The sequence below is a fragment of the Xyrauchen texanus genome, chromosome 1 (assembly GCF_025860055.1).
Source record: "Xyrauchen texanus isolate HMW12.3.18 chromosome 1, RBS_HiC_50CHRs, whole genome shotgun sequence".
In the NCBI taxonomy this organism is placed as follows: domain Eukaryota; kingdom Metazoa; phylum Chordata; class Actinopteri; order Cypriniformes; family Catostomidae; genus Xyrauchen; species Xyrauchen texanus.
In genome coordinates this window covers 35,612,980-35,637,465 of record NC_068276.1, presented here as the reverse complement: position 1 = coordinate 35,637,465, position 24,486 = coordinate 35,612,980, and the positions used below count along the sequence as shown (strand labels likewise).

Below are 24,486 nucleotides of genomic sequence, written 5' to 3'. Positions count from 1 at the left end.
AAGATAAATCATGTCAGAACTTTTTCCACCTTTAATGTGACCTATAATGTGAACACTTCAATTGAAAAACAAACTGAAATCTTTGAGGGGAGAAAAATAAAAAACTCACAATAACCTGGTTGCATAAGTGTGCACACCCTTAAACTAATACTTTGTTGAAGCACCTTTTAATTTTATTACAGCACTCAGTCTTTTTGGGTAGGAGTCTATTAGCATGGTACATCTTGACGTGGCAATATTTGCCCACTCTTCTTTGCAAAAGCGCTCCAAATCTGTCAGATTGCGAGGACATCTCCTATGCACAGCCCTCTTCAGATCACCCCACAGATGTTCAATTGGATTTAGGTCTGGGATCTGGCTGGGCCATTCCAAAACGTTAATCTTCTTCTGGTGAAGCCATGCTTTTGTGGATTTGGATGTGTGCTTTGGGTCATTGCAATGCTGAAAGGTGAACTTCCTCTTCTTCCTCAGCTTTCTAACGGACGCCTGAAGGTTTTGTGCCAAAATTGCCTGGTATCTGAACACAGCCACATCCCCAGTTATAAGAGGGTGCGCACACTTATGCAACCAGGTTATTGTAAGGTTTTTAATTTAAATTTTTCCCCCATGAAGATTTCAGTTTGTTTTTCAATTTAATTGTTCACATTATAGGTCACATTAAAAGTGGAAAACTTTCACAAAAAAGTTGGCCTTTTTAACAGGGGTGTGCAGACTTTTTATATCCACTGTGTAATATATATATATATATATATATACACACACACACACACACCTAAAGGATTATTAGGAACACCTGTTCAATTTCTCATTAATGCAATTATCTAATCAACCAATCACATGGCAGTTGCTTCAATGCATTTAGGGGTGTGGTCCTGGTCAAGACAATCTCCTGAACTCCAAAATGAATGTCAGAATGGGAAAGAAAGGTGATTTAAGCAATTTTGAGCGTGGCATGGTTGTTGGTGCCAGACGGGCCAGTCTGAGTATTTCACAATCTGCTCAGTTACTGGGATTTTCACACACAACCATTTCTAGGGTTTACAAAGAATGGTGTGAAAAGGGAAAAACATCCAGTATGCTGCAGTCCTGTGGGTGAAAATGCCTTGTTGATGCTAGAGGTCAGAGGAGAATGGGCCGACTGATTCAAGCTGATAGAAGAGCAACTTTGCCTGAAATAACCACTCGTTACAACCGAGGTATGCAGCAAAGCATTTGTGAAGCCACAACACACACAACCTTGAGGCGGATGGGCTACAACAGCAGAAGACCCCACCGGGTACCACTCATCTCCACTACAAATAGGAAAAAGAGGCTACAATTTGCAAGAGCTCACCAAAATTGGACAGTTGAAGACTGGAAAAATGTTGCCTGGTCTGATGAGTCTCGATTTCTGTTGAGACATTCAGATGGTAGAGTCAGAATTTGGCGTAAACAAGTCAAGTCAATTCAATTTTATTTGTACAGAATGAGAATATTGATCCATCATGCCTTGTTACCACTGTGCAGGCTGGTGGTGGTGGTGGTGGTGTAATGGTGTGGGGGATGTTTTCTTGGCACACTTTAGGCCCCTTAGTGCCAATTGGGCATCGTTTAAATGCCACGGCCTACCTGAGCATTGTTTCTGATCATGTCCATCCCTTTATGGCCACCATGTACCCATCCTCTGATGGCTACTTCCAGCAGGATAATGCACCATGTCACAAAGCTCGAATCATTTCAAATTGGTTTCTTGAACATGACAATGAGTTCACTGTACTAAAATGGCCCCCACAGTCACCAGATCTCAACCCAATAGAGCATCTTTGGGATGTGGTGGAACGGAGCTTCGTGCCCTGGATGTGCATCCCACAAATCTCCATCAACTGCAAGATGCTATCCTATCAATATGGGCCAGCATTTCTAAAGAATGCTTTCAGCACCTTGTTGAATCAATGCCACGTAGAATTAAGGCAGTTCTGAAGGCGAAAGGGGGTCAAACACAGTATTAGTATGGTGTTCCTAATAATCCTTTAGGTGAGTGTATATATATAATATTTATAATTGTCTGCTGCCACACTGCACATTTTGGGTGTTTTTCTTTTCTGACACCAGGTCAAGGAGACTCTACAAATGAGATGAGTGTAATCAGGTGTGTTCAACAAGGGAGACATCCAAAATGTGCAGGACTTGGGGTCCCTAGGACCGGACTAGCCTACAATAGTCAAAAGTGAAACTACTAGATTTTACAAACTAAAATATATTCAATTCTGGTGATATTAAACTTACAGTTTTTTTTTCTTCTTTTTGTTCTATTCTGTTTTAGATGCAGCAAATGGGTGGGAGCAGCTCTTCTGTTGCCTCCAGCAACAACCTTTTTATTTATCTGTAATTAATTTTGTGATTAAGATAAATAAACTGTACAAACTGTGTTAAAGTTGTTTTTATTTATATAATTGTTTTTTTTTCGCCAAACGTCTTTGATACTTCACTTTTGCCTCCTGTGTTAGTGTTGAAACGACATTGATCACATTATAAAATTGATTTTACGCTGAAATTTTAATATTGTTTCAACATTAACTGAAGGTGTAAAGGTGACGTAGAATCAACATCAGATTGCTTCATGTTGATTCATTGAAGTAAATACTGATTTTTGGTTTAAATTTTCATGTAGTTTCAACAAAAGTAATGTAGAATCAACATTGCAGTGTAACGTTGATTCAATGAGATTTCAACAAGGAAAAACAATTTATGTTGTTTCAACAAACTGAGTGTGCAAAAGTGATCTTGAACTAACATCACCTTGTTAACTCAATGCCAACCTTAAATAAGATTGATGAATCAATGTTGATTTAGAATAGTTTCAGTGGTCACTTGCTATCTGGGAGGCGTTCTGTGCTACTCGATCACTGGACTCTCTCAGGTTTGCTTTATTTCAGCTCCACTTTGAACTGCAAATGACCCTCAATTTAAAGAGATTACGGCACAGCATATGAAGGTATTTTAAGCACTCTTTCCCTCTATCTATTCCCCATGTCCCACACAGCTTTCACCTACAGGGTTCTTTCCTCAAATCCTGGTTAGAAAAGCATCTTTAAAGACAGAGGCCTCGCTTAGGGACTTGCGAGCTACGTCTGCTACAAACAACACACACAGCAGATACTTCCCTTAGGGACTTGTTACTTACATACAGACTGAATATATATGTGATCTCTGACATCTTCATTCTGCCTTGTTTTCGTAAGGAAGCTGAGGGTTTTCAGACATACACAGTACATGGGAATGTATGAGATCATGTATGAGGCATTTAAACGCACTAAACGAAACTGTTTATTCCAGGGTTTTTGCAGACAGCAGCATTCAGAAATGTCATGTAAACAAGAAAGCTGATTTCCTTACAACAAAAGGAAAGTGGTTTAACACACCTAGGATTCTCTTGAAGAACGCTAATTAATGTAGCCATGTAAAGCATAAGCACCGTTCTAATGGGTGTTTGGAAAGTGTACATGCCTGGAAAATACCGGGATAACCAACCTCAGGATAAGAATTCAGCAGAAAGAGTTTCTGTAAGTACAGTTAAAAAAATAACACATACATTATACACACAAATGTAAAACAGCGACTGCCCTTTACGTTTGCAAATCTGCACTCTTACATTGGTGAAATCCCAGATTTTATGTAAGAGGGTGTGGAGGCGGGGGTGTGATCCGAGCGCCGATCTGTGGAGAGTGAGGTCCAGGAAAGCTGAGTGGTTAAAGATTTACACCTGTGCCAACACCTGTTTTATATTCCCAGTGAGCTGTGAGTCAGAGATAAAAGGGGAGGAGATGGTGGCAGACGGGAGTGAGAACAGACCTTCAGAGCTGTGAGTGTTTAAAGAGGTGTTCTGCTAAATGCTAAAAAGCGAGTAGAAAAGAACAATAAAGAAATATCGTCTCCTACTTCCTCATTCCCTGGAACCAAGGGATTTGTTACAGCAGTACCAAAAACCCAGGAAGGGATCCTCGCCGCTGGCCAAGATCATCAGAACCCTCACCGGCATCCACCAGATGCAACCTCAGGCCCTCCTGGAGCTGTGGTCACAGCAGGAACAAAGGTTCCAGGCCATGATGCAAGCCCAGGCAGGGGACCGACAGGTGAGGTACTCCAGCAGCGACCCTGACCCCGCCTGCTGTGCCTTAGATCACGCTTGCGAAGATGGGACCACAGGACGACCCCGAAGCCTTCATAGAGCTTTTCGACCATTCTGCGGAGGGGTTGGGGAGGTCCCAAGCACAGTGGGTGGTCCATCAGCTGCCATTGTTGTTGGAGGAGGGTCAGGTTGCGGCACAACAGCTACCTGTCACGAGTCTGCTGGAATACTCGGATCTGAAAAGAGCCATCATGCAATGGGTCGGCCGTAAGCCCGAACAGCAAAGTCAGTGCTTCCAGGCACTGATATTCAATGAGTTCGGCTGCCTGTTCTCATTCACCCAACAGCTCTGTGATGCCAGTCGGAGGTGACTGCTGTCTGAGGACCACAGCACTGGTGAAATCGTCGACTTAGTGGTGCCGGACCGTCTGCCGAAGGGAACGGCGGTGTGGGTCCAGTGCCACCATAGAGCTGCCAGAGGACCACTTGATGGTGTATCCGGGGGGATGTCGAATCTTTCTCTCTCTCCCTCACTCTCTTCCCCTTACCCATCACATACTGTTCCTATCCCTACTCCCCAGTAAAAGGGGGGTCCTATTCCCCAGACCCAGGGGGGTTTCTATTGCTTCTAACCCCTTAGTTTCTGTTCCCCCTTTGTGCCAGGTTGGTAAATCCAGGGCTGCAGGTGTGGAGGGAAGGTCTGGGCTGGTGTTGCGGGGAACTGGAACACTTCCAGGATCGTTCCCACCACTATTGTTTACCGGAACACAAGAAAAAAGTGGTTCGGGAAGAAATCACGTCCATGCTAGGTATGGGGGTAATCAAGGAGTCCAATAGTGATTGGGTCAGCACCGTGGTTTTGGCACCAAAGGCAGAACGGGTCGGTCTGGTTTTGTGTGGACTATAGAAAAATTAACAGTGTGTCTAACTTTGACGTGTACCCCATACCTCGAATTGACAAACTGCTTGATCAGTTAGGTGCGGCTCGTTTTTATTCCACACTGGATTTAACAAAGGGATATTGGCAGATCCCCTTGACTAAAAGTAAAAGCAGCTTTTTCCACTCCATTTAGGTTACACCAATTCATTACCCTTCCGTTCAGTTTATTTGGGGACCCGGCTACATTTCAACGGCTCATGGACAAAATTATCCGCCCACACGCTTCTTCCGGCACAAATATGCCGTTGCCTACCTGAACATTATTATTATTTATAGTTATGATTGGCAGTGGCATATCCAGCATCTGTGGGCAGTCCTGAGATCACCGAGATGGGCAGGACTCACAGTGAATCTGAGGAAGTGTGAAATTGGATGGGTGGAAGTACAGTATCTGAGTTTCCACTTTGGTCATGGACAAGTGCATCCTCAAATTGATAAGATAGCAGCTATTGTGGCTTGTCCGAGTCCCAAAACCAGAAAGGATGTGAGCACTGCACTTGAAACAGGAAGGAATGTGGTACGAGACCAGAAGAAAATGTGAGTTCTTTGTCTCTCAGAGACAAAATTGTCATCAAATGTGTCATGGAAGCACAACCAAATGATGTGGTTGCATATGTGTTAAAATTCCTGTCTTAAACCTTAAGTCACATCTATTTGGGGAAACATTTAAGCTCTCGTTTAGCACCACACAGTGGACATTCCACCTTGTAACTGCCCAGTACATGTAATGAACCTGCAATTTGAAATTTGTAATCAACCTATAATGCAATTTACAAAAAATTTTCACCACAGAACAAAAAGTTCACCACAGTCATTATTTTCATGAGATTAGGCTGTAAGAAAACACGATAATCAACTGTACCACTCTCTGACCATTGATCATTAGAATGGTATAAAAAAAATACAAAAAAACTTCAGAATAACAGCATTTTTTTTTTTGTTTAGCAGAAGACCTGATTTTGATTGATTTGTCATTTTCTGTGTGCTGAATCCTTATCCCTTAAGTGCAAGTAATAAACATACATACTGTAGATATTACTGCATCTTTATTAGATTTACTGTGTAACCTAATGACATACATGGTCACATTCAGTAAACAAGAATGCAGTATAACATTATTAGTGAAAAAATGGTCATATTGAATGTCACAGTTATGAGATGAGCTCAGTCTGTGTGTTTATGACAATATACATTTGACAATAAGGCACAAAAATCAGTGAGAATAAGGATGTATAGGGTTTCAGAGAAGAACGGTTCCTCCCTGCTTTAGTTTAGCCCACTTAATGCCAGGCTTCAGAACTTAAGTATCTTAAGCTACTGAAAATATAACTTTGTGAAAGCCAACCGAAACATGAAGAAAATGGAACAACTATTTTAACTATTTTAGCCCCTGTTTTTGCACAAATCAAGCAAGCTACATGTCTGAAAACGGCCTAAGTGAGCTTGTATGTGTGTCATACCTCAGACTGAAAAGTGCAAGATCTCTGTAAAACGGTCTGCAAATGTGAATCCTCTACCAAAATTAGAGTTGACTGGAGTCTGCAAGTGTGACGCCAGCACTATCTGCTGCTTCTTTTGCCTAAGTCATGTGGCTTGAATGTAGAGTATCAGCATTTGTGTGAGTCTGGCTGTGGAAAACAGGTGGGATGTTAAACCACAGCCCTGAGTACTGAAATATTAACATTGCTGCATGTGCCTGACTCAGTCATCTTCCCTTTGTAACTCAGTACTCATAAGGTATTCATAATCATCATCAATAAATGATTTAATGCAGCTTTAAATAGCCCTTCCTTATCGTTAAAACTAATAAGCACTCACATTAATTATTTTGCAGCTCTCTCTCCCATATAGCTTGCCTATTCAATGTGGTCCAAGTAATTTAATTGACTGTAGATTCTCAAGTCTCTAGATGGTGAGATGAATGAGACAGCCAAATTTAAGAAGCCAAAGTGATTGCACTAGAGAGCAACTTACCAAACTTTGTGTGCTTGTTTGTGACATAAAGGACTCCTACTGATATCTTTGCAATAAGGAGCTTTGATTCACTTAGCTGAACACACATACACACACATAGTGCATCTCCTGGAGACTGGAAGTATGATTACTGCAAAAGATAAGTGTTTAACTCTTCCTTGGTGTTGCACATCTTTCTGATTCATTTTAAACCAGTGGATCAAAATCAGGGCTAAGCAATGTGCAATGTTTGTGAGCCAGAGGTGCTCAGTACCTCAGTTTACCTCAGTAGAACCTGAAAACAGCCAACAGTGAGCACTCAAAACAACAGCACCACTAACTCATACAAACAACTTTCTTTTAGCTAGTGTGCTCCTGTGTGATGTCACTCAAACATCGTTTGAACGGCTCAAGTTAGCAGGCCCTGTGTGCACTGACAAAACATCAGTGGCTTGTGTTTGCCTCACAAGACAAGCTTTAAAGTGATAGTTCACCCAAAAATCAAATTCTCTCATCATTTACTCACCCTCATACCATCTTAGATGCGTATGACTTTCTTTCTTCTGCAAAACACAAACAAAGATTATAAGAATATTTCATCTCTGTTGGTCCTCACAATGTAAGTGAATGGCAACCAGAACTTTGAAGACCCAAAAGGCAGTATAAAAGCAATCCATAATACTCCAGTGGTTAAATCCATATCTTCTAAAGCGATATAAGTGTGGGTGAGAAAAAGATCAATATTTAAGTCCTTTTTTAACTGTAAATCTACACTTTTAATTTCACATTCACCCACCTATTGGTTGGGGCTGGTCAAGGGTGGAGATTGCAAGTAAAAAAGGACTTCCATATTGATCTACAGCCGTACACAACTGGGATGGCATGAGTGTGAGTAAATGAGAGAATAAACATTTTGGGTGAACTATCCCTTTATTATCTAGCACAACTCAGCAGTAACAATAGGCCATTTCATTTACAGCAATTGTGAACATTCCAGTCTGGTGTGAATTTTTTTTTTGTTCACTAAATACTGTATATTTCACTGCCAGTGTAAGAAAATAGTCAAACTGAAACTAGAATCAAATCGGTTTTGCCCATACAGTACATTCATGTTTGGAGAAAACATGAAATCACCAACCATAAGGAGCAGCTCTGTAATACTGGTTAATGCTCAAGTCATTGACGTGGGAAAAATGTCTTGCATCATATGTTGGAAAATAAACTTGCAGTATGTTGACTGACAGCTTTATATTATGTGTTCCACACATTTCCTCTGTACAGTTGTAAGCCTTCTGAAATATGCAAATCTATTACTCTAAAACAGGGGTCCCCAAACTACGGCCCGCGGGCCGAATACGGCCCTCCCCCACATTTGGACCGGCCCTCTGAACAGTGCCATGCAGAGAAATATTTTTACAATTTAATTTTAAATATGTTTTAATCATATCATATTTGTATTTGATAATACATATTGGCTTTCAAAATAAAATTTCCCTTAGTTATAATTATTAAAGTAGCCAAATTATTTGTTAGATTCACCCGGATTAACGCTCCATCGTGATCGAGCGGGTGCACGCGATCCAGCAAGAAAATTTAAAGTGACAACAAAATGGCCAAACGGTTGGGAAAGAAAAAAATTGATTCAGAATGCAGGGTATTTAACCAAAAGTGGACAAGTGATTATTTTTTTGTTCAATGCAAAGAAATGGCTGTTTGCCTCATCTGTCAAGAAACAGTCTCCGTGTTCAAAGAATACAATCTGCGCCGACACTATGAAACCCGCCACAGAGACAAGTATGCGAGTTTACAAGGCCAAATGAGAGCAGACAAAGTGTCGAAGCTAAAAAGTGGACTATCTGCTCAGCAAAATACGTTTGTACGGCAAACCCAGTTGAACCAATCATCCATTCGAGCTAGCTTTCAGGTAGCTAAACTGATTGCAACCTGCGGTAGGCCATTCAGTGATGGTGAGTTCGTAAAGAAATGTATGAATGCTGTTGCGGAGGAGGTGTGCCCCAATAAGAAAGACGTCTTAAATGCGGTGAGTCTGTCCACAAGTACAATCACCAGACGAATTGAAGAAATGGGATATAATGTATATGCCCAGCTGAAGGAAAAATTGAAAGAATTAGATTTTTTTGCATTAGCGCTGGATGAAAGTAATGACGTGCAGGACACGGCACAGCTGCTCATTTTTCTTCGCGGAGTTAGCTCAAACTTTGAAGTGTCCGAGGATCTGGCAGCCCTAAAAAGTCTCACAGGTACTACGACAGGGGAGCATATTTTTGGTAAAGTGTGCCAAACGATAGAAGAGTTGGATCTAGACTGGTCTAAGCTGGCCAGCATCACGACTGACGGAGCTCCTAGTATGGTTGGCGCGTCAAGGGGACTGATAGGACGCATGAATAGAGAAATGGAGGAAAGAGGTCTCATGCCCCCTTTACAAGTACACTGCCTAATTCACCAGCAAGCACTGTGCTGCAAAGTTCTGAAGTGGGAATCGATTATGAAAGTGGTGGTGTCATGTATAAACTTCATCAGAGCAAACGGACTTAAACATTAGGAGGCATACTGTAAATCCATTTAAAATCGTAATAAAATCTCCACAATAAATCACTCCGGCCCATGCCATTTTCTGTTAGACTACGGCCCTCCATTATAGAAAGGAAAAATGATGTGGCCCTCATAGAAAAAAGTTTGGGGACCCCTGCTCTAAAAGGTGTCTGCTTCTGCTTTGCTCAGTTTGCATGGTCTGCATTTATGCAGGGCGGAGCTGCATGAAATATAAGCCTGAGTGTTTCTTTCAGATGTTTGAAACATAATTATTAAAGAAACTGAGTGTAAGTGTGTGTTGAGTGGGTGGATTCTTACATTTGATTGAGCTTTAGACTGGAATGCTACATATTTTCTAATTAAAGATTACTTTGCTCTAGAACCATACACAGCAATTATAACACATCCTTCAGAACAGCTATTAACAGATTTTTTTTTCTGGAACATTGCTGAGCCAAGTAAACACCAACATATTACGGTCTTAAATCAAATAAAATGGCCAATGTAACATTTATAATATACAGTTCATGACATTTATTAGGCCCCAATTTCAATTAATTTTGTCCATTTGAGCTACAAATTAGCGTTTTATTAAAATAAGATGACCTATCAGCCCAAAGACAGAGAACACAGAGCACGACAATCCTCTGAAAAAAAGCATGTTAGAGTTGCCCCAGAACCCTAAACCCTGTCTCTTCATTGTGCTTCTATTGACAGCAACTGTTGGCAATATTTTTCTGTCCAGCAAATCAAAACAAATTGCTCTTAGAAATACAATTATACACAGGCATTGTTGTCATCTATAATGGAGAGAGATCTGTATGCTGGAGCAGCATGTTCTTTGCCCAAAGGGCCGTTATTTAATTTCTCTAACAATTGTATCTCTGCCTTCAGCATAACAATGGCCTGGTGACATTAGGGAAACGAAAAACAGTTGGCTCCACAAGACAATAAAGCAAAATCGCCAAGTCAATTCAATGTTTCACAAACAGAGATTAACCAAGCAGCCTAATTAGGCCTTTGGAGATTTGAACACTTGGAGAGACACCCTTGTAGCACAATAGGATGCTCTATATGAAAACTTAATCGCATGTTGTCAGTATATTACAGCTACACTACCAATGCACTAATGCATGATTGCATAATGCTCAGCAGGAACCTCTTCCTGTCTAAAATCACAAGCTTCTCTAGTTTAATCATGCTGGCTTGACAAAGTACAACCTTTCTAAAACTAACACTTCCTAGCGTTCAAGCTACATCCACCAAACTTGGAACAGACAGACCTACAGGCTGTTCTGACTTGGTATGCTATTGTATATCTTCTCTAACTGATCAGACTTAAAGGGATAGTACACCCAAAAATAAAAATCCTCTCTATTTATTCACCCTCATGATATCCCAGGTATGTATGAATTACTTTCTTTGCCAGAACACATTTGAAGAAAAATAGAAAAATACCTTAGCTCAGTAGGTCCTTAAAATTCAAGTGAATGGAGCTTTCTTATTTGAAGCTCCAAAAAAAAAAAAAAAAAAAAATCACAGACAGCCAGCATAAACGTCATCCATATGAAATCAGTTGTTAAATGAATGTCTTCTAAGGTGACATAATCGGGTTTAGTGCGAAAAAGATACATTAAGTTCTTTTTTTAAATCTAAATCATGCATCCGGTCAGCAGTGGTACGCACATGTGTGATGTAATCGCATTGGCATTTGAAACATGTAAGAACTAATGCATGTGCGTCACAGCCGGAAGAGATGCACAGTTTACAAGTGAGGAGGAATGCTGTAATGTAGCTTGGTTGTTTTTGGTTTAGATCTGCATTTATCTGCTTATCCTGGATGTCTCAACCGAGCGGAAAACGTGAGATAACCTCTGTATTATGGTAACGCAAATATGTCGAGAAACCACTTGGATTCTACCCTCTTGTTACGTGTTGGATTATAGTTAAAAAGTACTTAAATATTTATCTTTTTTCACACCTAAAGTGATCTTATCGCTTTAGAAGTCATTCATTTAACCACTGGAGTCGTAGCGATGACATTTATGCTGACTTTTTGGAGCTTCAAAAGAGAAATCTCCATTCACTTGCATTTTGGGGACCACTGAGCTCTTTTTCTGTGTTATAATAAAGAAAGTCATGCACACCTGTGATATCACGAGGGTGAGCAAATAATAATATACATTTCAATTTTGGGGCGAATTATCTATTTAAGTTTTCGCACAGCAGAGAAAAAAAAAAAAAAAACCTGACAAATCCACTAAGTCTTACATTGACTAAATATTTAAGCAGGCTAACAGAATGTTTGTGAATTCAAACTAAAACTGACAAAAAATTCAAAATGTAAAAACCCACAAAGGGCTGTCAGTTTAAAACTATGTCATCAAAAATGAGCAGAATGTCACATTGCATCAAAAGCAATTCAACCCATTATAATCAATGAGGCTGTCTACACTGGAAGCGTCCGTTGCAGCGTGACTCGTGCCGACAGTAAACGGGTGTCCTGTTCCATTTTGTGCCACACCCGCAGGTGCTATTGACTCTACAGTATTGAATTTTACCTGGACGAAAATGAGAATTTGAGGGATAGACTTAAAGTATGTACAATGGTATGCACTGTATTAAAGGTCCATGATCACATCATTTGTGTTTTGACATTTTTTTCTGATTAACAATTTTTTATTGATTCACATATTTTACACAAATAAGCAAAACATATATACACAGAATCGACAATAAACCCCCACTATCACCCCACCCTGGCCCCCAACAACATCCCAGTGGTCGTACATGATTATAGACACAAAAATAAATAAATAAATAAATACAAAATAATAATAATCACATCCAGCAACGTCAGATATCCACCCCATTTCTCCACAAACAAGTTACATTTCCCCAGTCTTCTAAATGACCCTTCTTCAAAGGCCATCACCCAGCACCACTCCGAGCACCACTCCTGAAATGAGGGTGCTCCAGCCAACCTCCATCTCCCTGACACTGGTTAGAACCCAACTCTTTATGTGTCTATTCTCAATATCGATGACCACCCCATTGCCCAAAATACAGAGTCTGGGGCAAAATGAAACCCAAGTTACCAATACATCACACACAAAACTCTGAACCTTTATCTAAAACTCCTGTATCTTGGGTTAAGACATGGGCTGTGTCTCCATCCTCTGATTGGCATCACCAGCAGGTGGGTGTGTCTTTAAGACCAAGCCTATACAATCTAGAGGGGGTCTAATAAAATCTTGAATTGCATAAGGCACACTCTTGTGTCTCTTGTGACTTGATGTTTTATAGAATCCTAGCCCACTCTGCCTCCTCTAATACAAAGTTTAAATCTTTCTCCCATAATCTCTTGAGAAAAGTTGAAGCTCTGTCCCCCAGATTCTGAATTAGCAGGGAGTAATACACATGCCTCATGACCTTTTCCAAAAGCAGTAATCACCACTCCCAGAGTATCTGCCACTTTAGTGAGTGTATGCTACTCCCAAAAATAGTAGCAAAAATATGCTACTCCAAAAAATAGCAGGTGGTGCAGCTGTAAATATCTAAAGAACTGAGATCTGGGAATCCCAAAATGTTGAACCAAATTTTCAACGGATCTCAACACTCCGCTCTCATATAGGTCATTGAGTGTAGTAACCCCCCTCAAAATCCACTCTGACCAGCAGAAAGGGTTCAGCCATAAGCTCGAGGCAACATTTAAATAAATGTCAGAATTAAAAACTCTGGACACTTTTGTCTAAACGTAGTGCAAATGCGAAATAACAGGGTGCAATTTAACTTCTCCAGTTGGTTTGATAGAAAGGCTTTGCAATGGCGAAATAGGAGCAAGAACTTCCTGTACAACACAAAACCAGGGAGGGGCTCTCTCAAATGGAAGCAACCAATGAGCCAAATGTCTGAGACTGAATGCATAATAAAACAAAATCTTGGGTAGGCCTAGCCCAGCTTTGTCAATCGGCCTATGCAGCTTACTGAAATGTAATCTGGGACATTTCCCATTCCAAATTAAGGAGTTTGAAGAGAGGGGGACATCTATAGGGAGAGACAGTAGCAGGTAGTTGAATTTTGGAATACAATTAATTTTAATAACATAAACCTTATCAATCATAGATAAACGTAATAAAGCCAAATGCCCACATTGCTCGAAAACCTATTTATTAAAGGGTCAAAATTAACTAACTAATCACACAAATTTGCTGGGAATAAAATACACATACAGTGGGTATGGAAAATATTCAGACCCCCTTAAATTTTTCACTCTTTGTTATATTGCAGCCATTTGCTAAAATCATTTAAGTTCATTTTTTTTCTCATTATTGTACACACAGCACCCCATATTGACAGAAAAACACAGAATTGTTGACATTTTTGCACATTTATTAAAAAAGAAAAACTGAAATATCACATGGTCCTAAGTATTCAGACCCTTTGTTCAGTATTTAGTAGAAGCACCCTTTTGATCTAATACAGCCATGAGTCTTTTTGGGAAAGATGCAACAAGTTTTTCACATCTGGATTTGAGTATCCTCTGCCATTCCTCCTTGCAGATCCTCTCCAGTTCTGTCAGGTTGGATGGTAAACGTTGGTGGACAGCCATTTTCAGGTCTCTCCAGAGATGCTCAATTGGGTTTAAGTCAGGGCTCTGGCTGGGCCATTCAAGAACAGTCACGGAGTTGTTGTGAAGCCACTCCTTCGTTATTTTAGCGGTGTGCTTAGGGTCATTGTCTTGTTGGAAGGTGAACCTTCGGCCCAGTCTGAGGTCCAGAGCACTCTGGAGAAGGTTTTCAGTCCAGGATATCCCTGTACTTGGCCGCATTCATCTTTCCCTCGATTGCAACCAGTCGTCCTGTCCCTGCAGCTGAAAAACACCCCCATAGCATGATGCTGCCACCACCATGCTTCACTGTTGAGACTGTATTGGACAGGTGATGAGCAGTGCCTGGTTTTCTCCACACATACCGCTTAGAATTAAGGCCAAAAAGTTCTATCTTGGACTCATCAGACCAGAGAATCTTATTTATCACCATCTTGGAGTCCTTCAGGTGTTTTTTAGCAAACTCCATGCAGGCTTTCATGTGTCTTGTACTGAGGAGAGGCTTCCGTCGGGCCACTCTGCCATAAAGCCCCGACTGGTGGATGGCTGCAGTGATGGTTGACTTACTACAACTTTCTTCCATCTCCCGACTGCATCTCTGGAGCTCAGCCACAGTGATCATTGGGTTCTTCTTTACTTCTCTCACCAAGGCTCTTCTCCCCCAATAGCTCAGTTTGGCCGGACGGCCAGCTCTAGGAAGGGTTCTGGTCATCCCAAACATCTTCCATTTAAGGATTATGGAGGCCACTGTGCTCTTATGAACCTTAAGAGCAGCAGAATTTTTTTTTGTAACCTTGGCCAGATCTGTGCCTTGCCACAATTCTGTCTCTGAGCTCTTCAGGCAGTTCCTTTGACCTCATGATTCTCATTTGCTCTGACATGCACTGTGAGCTGTAAGGTCTTATATAGACAGGTGTGTGGCTTTCCTAATCAAGTCCAATCAGTATAATCAAACACAGCTGGACTCAACTGAAGGTGTAGAACCATCTCAAGGATGATCAGAAGAAACGGACAGCACCTGAGTTAAATATATGAGTGTCACAGAAAAGGGTCTGAATACTTAGGACCATGTGATTTTTTAGTTTTTCTTTTTTAATAACTGTGCAAAATTGTCAACAATTCTGTGTTTTTCTGTCAATATGGGGTGCTGTGTGTACAATAATGAGGAAAAAAAATGAACTTAAATGATTTTAGCAAATGACTGCAATATAACAAAGAGTGAAAAATTTAAGGGGGTCTGAATACTTTCCGTACCCACTGTATACTTAATGCCCTGTTTGGGCCACTAAAAGGCGCCCGGCTGAAAAGCCGTTATTGGGCAGTATGCTGTCAGAGCCAAAGCGTCCGATTTAGAGCAATTAACTCTCTATCCTGAACATTTAGAAAATAAATTACTAATTCTGTGGAGGCAAGGCATAGATCTAGAAGGGTTGGAGACTAATAATAAAATATCTTCTGCATTAAGCAAAATCTTATGGGCACACCTTCCACCATCACCCCTGGAAATCATCCTCCTTGATTATCGTGGCTGCTAATGATTCCAGGGCAAGACATAACAATAATGGGGAAAGAGGGGAACCCTGCCGGGTGCCCCTATCCAGAGTAAAATAATCTGAAATTAATCAATTTGTTTGTAATGCCGCTACCGGGTGTCTATAAAGTAACTTAATCCATCCAATAAACGTACTCCCAAACCCGAACATTTCAAAAATCTTAAAACGATAATCCATTCTACTATATCAAAAGCTTTTTTGCTGTCAAGTGAGATGGCAGAGACCGGAGTCTTATCATTCGACACTGATCACTTGATATTGATGAAATGCCTAATGTTACCAGAAAAGATGAGGCCCTAATAAACCCCACCTGATCTTTATGTATAAGAGATGTCATAACTTTACTTAATCGATTAGCCAAAATTTTGGACAATATTTTAACATCTAGCTGGATCAGGGAAATTGGATGGTAACTCTTACACACACTTGGATCTTTGTCCTTTTTAAGAATTAGACTGATACGGGCTTGCATCATAGTTGGCGGAAGCTTTCCATTCTTTAATGATTCTGTATAAACTTCTAGCAAAAGTGGAGCCAATTATGTAGTCTAAGATTTAAAAATCTCAGCGGAAAAGCCATCTGGCCCCGGAGCTTAATTATCTTGCCAAGCTCCTCCAATGTTATCTCAGAATCAAGAGAATTTCTTTGCTCAGGTGTCAGTTTAGGGAGTTCTAATGGCTCCACAATGTTTCTAATATCTTCATCAGTAGACGAAGATGTGGAACTATAGAGTTCAAGATAGAATCCTTTAAAAGCATTATTAATATTAATAGATTTTTAATATTAAAGATTTTGGTCTTTCTCTCTCTCCAATTCAAATTAGCTTTATTGGCATGACAAATTGTACATTGTATTGCCAAAGCATTTATATGAGCATGAAAAAAATAAAGTACAACAAATTCTGTATTGAACAAGTGTGGAAAAACAGGGAAAAAATGAATAAATAAAATAAACAGTGTAAAAAGAGTGTGTGTGTGAGTGTGTGTGTAAATGGGCGCATCACTTTTTGGTCAACTCTTCCCTCTTTTTGTGGCAGGAATTGATGCATTTTGCTGCAAGTGAAATGCAGTCTCTTTGTTCACCAAGTAAATATTGAGCTTGTGCATCATTCTTCAACTTTTTGAAGTTGGGACAAATAATTTCAAATTTGGGAAAGAAGTGTTTTTGAATTTCATTATAATTTGGGCAGGTGGTTAAGAAGTGCAGCTCTGTTTCTATTTGACCTTGGTTACAGTACGGGCATAACCTGCCTTCTCTAGGCATCCAGCTCTGTCTGTATCTGCCCTTCTCTATCACCAGGCTGTGGTCGCTCAGTCTGTACCTCATCATGTTTTTCCTCAGTTTGTGGTCTCTGACTGTACTCAGGTACTCTGCTGTCGTGTAACCTCTGTTTAGGGCCAAATAACATTGTAGTTTGTTTTGTCTTTGTGTTGTTTCATTCCAATAAGTTCGGTAGTTTTCTTTTTGTGCGTTAATCATTTGGTTGGGCCAGATTGTGTGGATGAGGGTGTCAAATGTCCTGAGGCTGATTATTGTTAGTCGTGTTAGTCTGTTTGTGGAGCCTCAGGACCAGCTGAATGGTGGGACTCTTCTCAGTGTTAACTTCATGGATTTTAAGGGCTTTAAAATGATAAGAGTTGGGGTCACTCAGTTTTAGATGTTTCCAAAATGTAATGGCTCTTTTCTCAATGTGGATTAATAGAGGGTATTGACCAAATTCTGCCCTGCATGCATTATTAGGTGTGTTTTTCTGTACCCTAAGAATGCTTTTACAAAACTCTGTATGCAGGGCTTCAATCAGATTTTTGTCCCATTCATCAAATTGGTGATTTAGGAGAGGACCCCCAAACTTCGCTGCCATATAGTGCAACAGGTTCTATGACTGATTGGAATATTTTGAGCCAGATTCTAATTGGTATTTCAAATTGGATAGATTTTAAATTGCATAGAAGGCCCTTCTTGCTTTCGCTTTCAGTTCATTCACAGCCAAGTTGAGGTTTCCATTTGCACTGAATTTCAACCCAAGGTAAGTGTAGTTTGTGGCATGATCAATTTTGTCCATACCAAGGGTGAAACTGTATTTCTTTCCCTAACATCTGGGTCTTTTCTGGAATGTTAGAACTTTAGTTTTAGTTGGGTTAATCATCAGGGCCCAGGTCTGACAGAACTGATGCAGGATGTCCAGGTTCTGCTGTAGACCCTCTTCTGTTGGAGACAGCAGGACCAGATCATCTGCATGCAGGAGGAACTTTATAGTGGAGTCATGTAGTGTACTTCCACGTTCCACACCTGGATATGTGAAAATTATCCGTTTAAACAACAGCACAAACCACTGAACAGACTGCACTTCTATCACTCACAGCATGGTTTTCTTTCCCATCAAAAATAAAATATGGCAATTTCTGACTAAGATCCATTAAGAACTACCAAACATTAATACTAAGGGAAATAAACAAACACTGTACCTTAAAATCTCTTTCTTAAAAAAATGACTTGTAGAGTTACTTCGGTTTCATTGAATGTTATTTTTTTGGTGCAAAACCTGCACTAACATCCTCTTCCTGTTTTACAGAGCATGATGCCACGATGAGCTGTGCTCAGGCTGGACCAGAGGAGAACTCCTCTTATGCCAGTGCAAATACTAACACAAGCCTCAACAGCACCACCAGCGATGAGTTGGAGTGCAAAATCTGCTACCAGCGCTACAATGAACACAGCCGCAAGCCCAAGATTTTGGATTGCCTGCACCGTGTGTGCGCCAGATGCCTCAACAAGATCCTGGACATGGGGGACGGCTCCAGCTGCATCAGCTGCCCTTTCTGCCGTCATGAGACACAGGTCAGCGAGTACGAAGTGGCCGGACTGCCCGATGACTCAAACATCATGTCCCGTCTGGCGCTGCGGGACAAGTCCTGGAGCTCTGACCACAGTAAGGAGGTGGTGCTGACACCCAAAAGCCTGTCCTCCAATGACAGCCCCTCCCATGACTCCTCCAACTGCCTGGTCATCACCATCATGGAGGTGCAACGGGACCAGCAGCGCTCACCCAGCCAAAATGCCAGTTCTGATTACTATGGTGACCACAGTTTGGACTCTGTCTCCGTGGCATCCAACAGTGCCGCGGTGGACCAAGACACACTGTCCAAGTTTTGTAATCATGTGCCGCGGGTCTTAGTTTGGCTGTTAGGATTTTTCTACTTTGGTTCGCTGCCGCTGGGCATCTACTTGCTAGTGATCCAGAGAGTGACTCTGGGGATTGTGTGTGTGAGCCTGGTACCGTCCAGCCTCACAGTCTGTCTGGTCTATGGCTTCTGCCAGTGTCTGTGCCAGGGCATGTGCGATTGCTCCAACAGGGGTTGACTGGTATAAAAAAGGCCAGGCCCAGAAGGAAAAAAACACAGGCTACTTCATCTCACCACACTGAGAGAAGATAAAAATAAGCTCTATACATCAGAACAGTCTCTTTGCTGCAATTAAAATGCAATTTGTACCATCTAGCTTTGAAAGGATGTGTACAAGCAGCTTTGATAAGAGGATGGTCAGGCATTAAAGCGGAAGGTCAGTTTGGAGGACACCCTATTAGCTTAACATACCTTAAAGCACTGACATTCTGAAGTAAACAACTGACCTCAGAACAGCTTTCCCATGCAGATCAGATGATGATGATGCATGAGTGGGAGTTTATCAAAGCAGAGCAGAAGGTCTTCAAGCTTTATGTGTATAGCCATGCCGAGCAGGCGGGCCTTTAAGAATAAAGTTTAACCGTGGATAATTCTCATTGCTGTGAAACAAAAAGTGTGTGCCCCGATTCTCTCTGCCACAAATTTAAGGCTCCATGAGCAGCACTGTTACAGTTTAAGACTGGCCCCATCTGACTGGTTAAAGACCGTTAGGTATTACAAAGTATCAACTGGTAAAAGGGGCATCTAAATAAAATAAAGATTGTTGATGCTGTTGTTTTATCAATCTGTTGAACATGGCCAAGCACAGAAGACACACCCATACTGTTTGGAGTGTGTCACAGTATTACACTGAGATTAGAGGTAGACCAATATATGCTTTACCGATTAATCTATGCTAAAAGTATTTTTTTGTAACTATGGATTCTCTGCATAAATCTATAACTACGTTTCCATCCAAGGATATTATGCGAAAAATGTTTTAGTGCATCAAAATAAAGCTGATGGAAACGCAAATTATCGCTAAAATTTCACAAGCGTCGACATAATATTTTTCCCTTTAACTCTAGTGCATAAACCCTATGTTGATACTTCAAATATTGCGAAAAACTGGTTTGGAAACACTTTTTGTCAAGAAAATTGGCATTAATGCAAAAATGCAGTGTCACATGACAGAATTTGCCCCAATCATTAGCCTGTGTTAATCATGACAATGGAATGCATCCTAGAAAGCCAATTTATTGTACGTGATTATGGAATTTAAGGGCATATAGATCTGTTGCTGCAATCATTACACTTCCAGGAGTGCCAACACAAATATCTAATATCATGCACATCACAACTGCACAAAGAACAAATTAATACAAAAGAGAGGTAATTAGCTGCTAATCTGCTAGTGACCAAGGAAGACTTGGAACACGTTAGGGAAAAGTTGGAATACCTTGAGAATCGTAACCGGCAAAACAATGAACCACTGTTTGTGATTAATTTAATTGTAGTAGCCATCCATTTATTTATTAAAATTGCTTTTCCACACCATTCAACATGGAATTAGCTCACAATACAAAAAAAAAATTTTTTTTTATGAAAAATAAATACACAATACAAGGAGAAAAGCTTCAGTCTGCTTTTTGGAACACTAACACATAGCATTAAACAAAAAAGCATTAAAATAAAAAAAAAAAAAATGAATTACCAAACTTAAATTAGCCTTACCCTGTTCTGTAGATGAAAAAAAAAATCATCTGAATGACATTCTCAGAATCTTCTGCACTATTTTCAAGAATATAAACTATCAGTACTATTTGTCCAATGGGTTCACTTTCAGAAAACGAGCTTTTGAACATTTTAAATGTTTCAATATTATAAATATAACCCTCTTTACCTCGGATCACATTTGCCATGCTTCTTCAGGAACTGTAAATTGCATTATGATATTAAATAAATTTTAGATGACAAAAAAGTTCAGTTGGCCATTAAAAGTTGCTGGACAAATATGCGGGACATAATGCAGTTGTGATGGTGATGCTTTAGATTAGATGATTGGTCAAAATAGCCTATTGAATATCAGAACTGTATCATATGTAACAGCAAAAAAAAATTCTTTAATAGCTGTGCACACAGCATATACACATCGATGAGGTCTATAAAATAAAAAATGTTTCCCCCACTACTTGGTGCAGGTTGCCAGCTTGAACAGGGCCATGACGATTCGCTTTCGGGTCAGAACTGGTGGCAACCTGCGACAGGCGCAACATCAGGACAAATATTACCGTCCTATCAGAATGGCAACTGTTCCCTTTGGATTGCAATTCCTCCTCTTCTGGTTGCTTTTATTTGTGAAATTAAAATGACAGGAAGCTAGCAAATTTCAAATGAATTTTCTCAATACTCTCCCCATTTTACCAAAACTTCAGAGTAAAAATTAGGGACATCTGGGAGCCGAATTAGCGATAAACACATTTCTGTATGGAAACGAATTAAGGGCATTTTGCAATAAACCAAAACTTATGCAACAAAGTGTTTTTTTAGGCATGACATCATCACGCATACCATTTTTATAGCTAAAAGTCCATTTGAATGGAAACAGGCAGAAGATGCCAAATTTTGCAAATTTTTATTTATGCATTTTCACTTTGTCGATAATAAAATAGCGCAAAACATGGATGGAAACTAGGCTTATGACAATAGTTTTGGGTTTTTATTCCTCTTTGTTCCTCTGTGGTCGGCGCTAAAGGATTATACAGTTAGAACAGCTTTGTTCTGCAGTATAACAGCAGCCGCTAGATTAAATAAAAATCAATCACATGGGGATTTGCAGTATCTAAATCGTTCCTCACGGACAATATTTATCCACACTTCAATGCAAATTTTGTTATTTTGATTAGATAATAAAGTGTTCTAAATTGAAGCGAGGTCATGCAAAGAACATTGTGACAATAGAGACGTGCTCCGTGAGCACATTATGTATCCAACTCCATATTATGTGAATAATAATAAACCTTATTCCTCATTAAACCTCATCTGATTAACTAATATATACAGTATCTCACAAAAGTGAGTACACCTCTCACATTTCTGTAAATATTTGATTATATCTTTTCATGTGACAACACTGAAGAAATGACACTTTGCTACAATGTAAAGTAGTGAGTGTACAGCTTGTATAACAGTGTAAATTTGCTGTCCCCTCAAAATAACTCAACACACAGCCATTAATGTCTAAACAACAAAAGTGAGTACACCCCTAAGTGAAAATGTCCAAATTGGACCCAATTAGCCATTTTCCCTCCCGGGTGTCATGTGACTCCTTAGTGTTACAAGGTCTCAGACTGGTCACTGGAAGTTCAACATGGCACCTCATGGCAAAGAACTCTATGAGGATCTGAAAAAAGAATTGTTGCTCTACATAAATATGGCATAGGCTATAAGAAGATTGCCAAGACCCTGACACTGAGCTGCAGCATGGTGGCCAAGACCATACAGCGGTTTAACAGGACAGGTTCCACTCAGAACAGAACCAAAGAAGTTGAGTGCACGTGCTCAGCGTCATATCCAGAGGTTGTCTTTGGGAAATAGACGTATGAGTGCTGTCAGCATTGCTGCAGAGGTTGAAGGGGTGGGCGGTCAGCCTGTCAGTGCTCAGACCATACGCTGCACACTGCATCAAATTGGTCTGCATGGCTGTCATTCCAGAAGGAAGCCTCTTCTAAAGATGATGCACAAGAAAGCCCGCAAACAGTTTGCTGAAGACAAGCAGACTAAATACATGGATTACTGGAACCATGTACTGTGGTGTGATGAGATCAAGATAAACTTATTTGGTTCAGATGGTGTCAAGCGTGTGTGGCGGAAACCAGGTGAGGAGTACAAAGACAAGTGTGTCTTGCCTACAGTCAAGCATGGTGGTGGGAGTGTCATGGTCTGGGGCTGCATGAGTGCTGCCAGCACTGGGGAGCTACAGTTCATTGAGGGAACATGTACTGTGACATACTGAAGCAGAGCATGATCCCCTCCCTTCAGAGACTGGGACGCAGGGCAGTATTCCAACATGATAACGACCCCAAACACACCTCCAAGATGACCACTGCCTTGCTAAAGAAGCTAAGGGTGAAGGTGATGGACTGGCCAAGCATGTCTCCAAACCTAAACACTACTGAGCATCTGTGGGGCATCCTGATGTCGTTATGGAGGAGTGGAAGAGGACTCCAGTGGCAACCTGTGAAGCTCTGGTGAACTCCATGCCCAAGAGGGTTAAAGCAGTTCTGGGAAATAATGGTGGCCACACAAAATATTGACACTTTGGGCCCAATTTGGACATTTTCACTTAGGGGTGTACTCCCTTTTGTTGCCAGCGGTTTAGACATTAATGGCTGTATTTTGAGATATTTTGAGGGGACAGCAAATTTACACAGTTATACAAGCTGTACACTCACTACTTTACATTGTAGCAAAGTGTCATTTCTTCAGTGTTGTCACATGAAAATATATAATTAAATATTTAAAAAAATGTGAGGGGTGTACTCACTTTTGTGAGATACTGTGTGTATATATATTATATTATATTATATTATATTATATATATATATATATATATATAAACATTTATCTGGTAAATATATAGGCTACAAAATGCTTAATTTGGTAAATAACCTACTTAACTGCAGAGCATTGTAACTGAGCAAAGTCTCCGTCATTTCAAAATAGAGTACCCAGTGTGTTTTGGGCTTTTTAACGCTTAAGTAAAAGTCTCTTGCTTTCTCCCATATCGCCAAACCAATTCTATAAATCGATTTTAAAAACTATTGGCCTATCTCGTCTCTGCCTTTTCCACTACCTTAGTTATAGGTATCTGCAAAATTCATCAGTCAACCTCTAATTTTGAAAATTGTTACCGAAACTTCACAAGGCAATAGGAGGAATTAGTACTATGGAGTTTTTCTTATACTGTACATTATTTTTCTCTCCTCTCTCTTACTGACATCAGAAAATGAAAATTTGAGATATGATGTAATGACACATAATGAAATGGAAATGGTGTTCCATTCTTCCTGGGTGAGCTGATAAGATGAAAACGCTCCAGGAGTTCAATAATAGAGCACAAATAGTCCATATAACATTGCAGTCTGAGAGCTGCAGTGGCACACAGAGGAAAAAATATGTGCTGTTGGACGCGATGAGTGCTAGATGTTAACTGAACTCAATGACAACTGGCCTGCAGCCAGGAGCATCTGAAGAGGGTGGGATGGGGGCTTTTTCTGCAGGATGACAATCTTACAGACATAACTAAGGAGATGTTCTCCTGGTTTTAAGAAAAATCTAATTTAAAATCTTACAATGTTTGCTTTTTAGCTTTAGAGCTCAGAGCTCAGAACCCAAACCCTAAACTTTATTAAAATCTATGCCTTTAGAGGGTAACATTGACATATACAACCACAGCAGCTCTATAATGCTTCACTCAATCCCACTCTTCTCCCAGCAGTTTCTTTACCGAACCTTCACCTTGGGTTCATAAGAGTGTCATTCATCACGCTGAACTTGAGCAACAGACATACATTTTGAATTTTGCTAATGCTGTAGTTACATATATT

General features: G+C 40.3%; 2 protein-coding genes across 7 annotated transcripts in view; one reads left to right on the top strand and one right to left on the bottom strand.

The window, feature by feature from the left end:
* LOC127621776 (E3 ubiquitin-protein ligase RNF182-like) overlaps positions 1 to 19,076 on the top strand; it is a 28,707-nt gene extending 9,631 nt beyond the window's left edge. Inside the window, exon 2 of the mRNA XM_052095892.1 lies at positions 18,289 to 19,076. Coding sequence (XP_051951852.1) covers positions 18,303 to 19,076 — 774 coding nt within the window. The 5' untranslated portion in view covers positions 18,289 to 18,302. The remainder of the gene's footprint in view (positions 1 to 18,288) is intronic.
* LOC127661950 (centrosomal protein of 89 kDa-like) overlaps positions 1 to 24,486 on the bottom strand; it is a 140,112-nt gene that overhangs the window by 52,786 nt on the left and 62,840 nt on the right. The window lies entirely within an intron of this gene.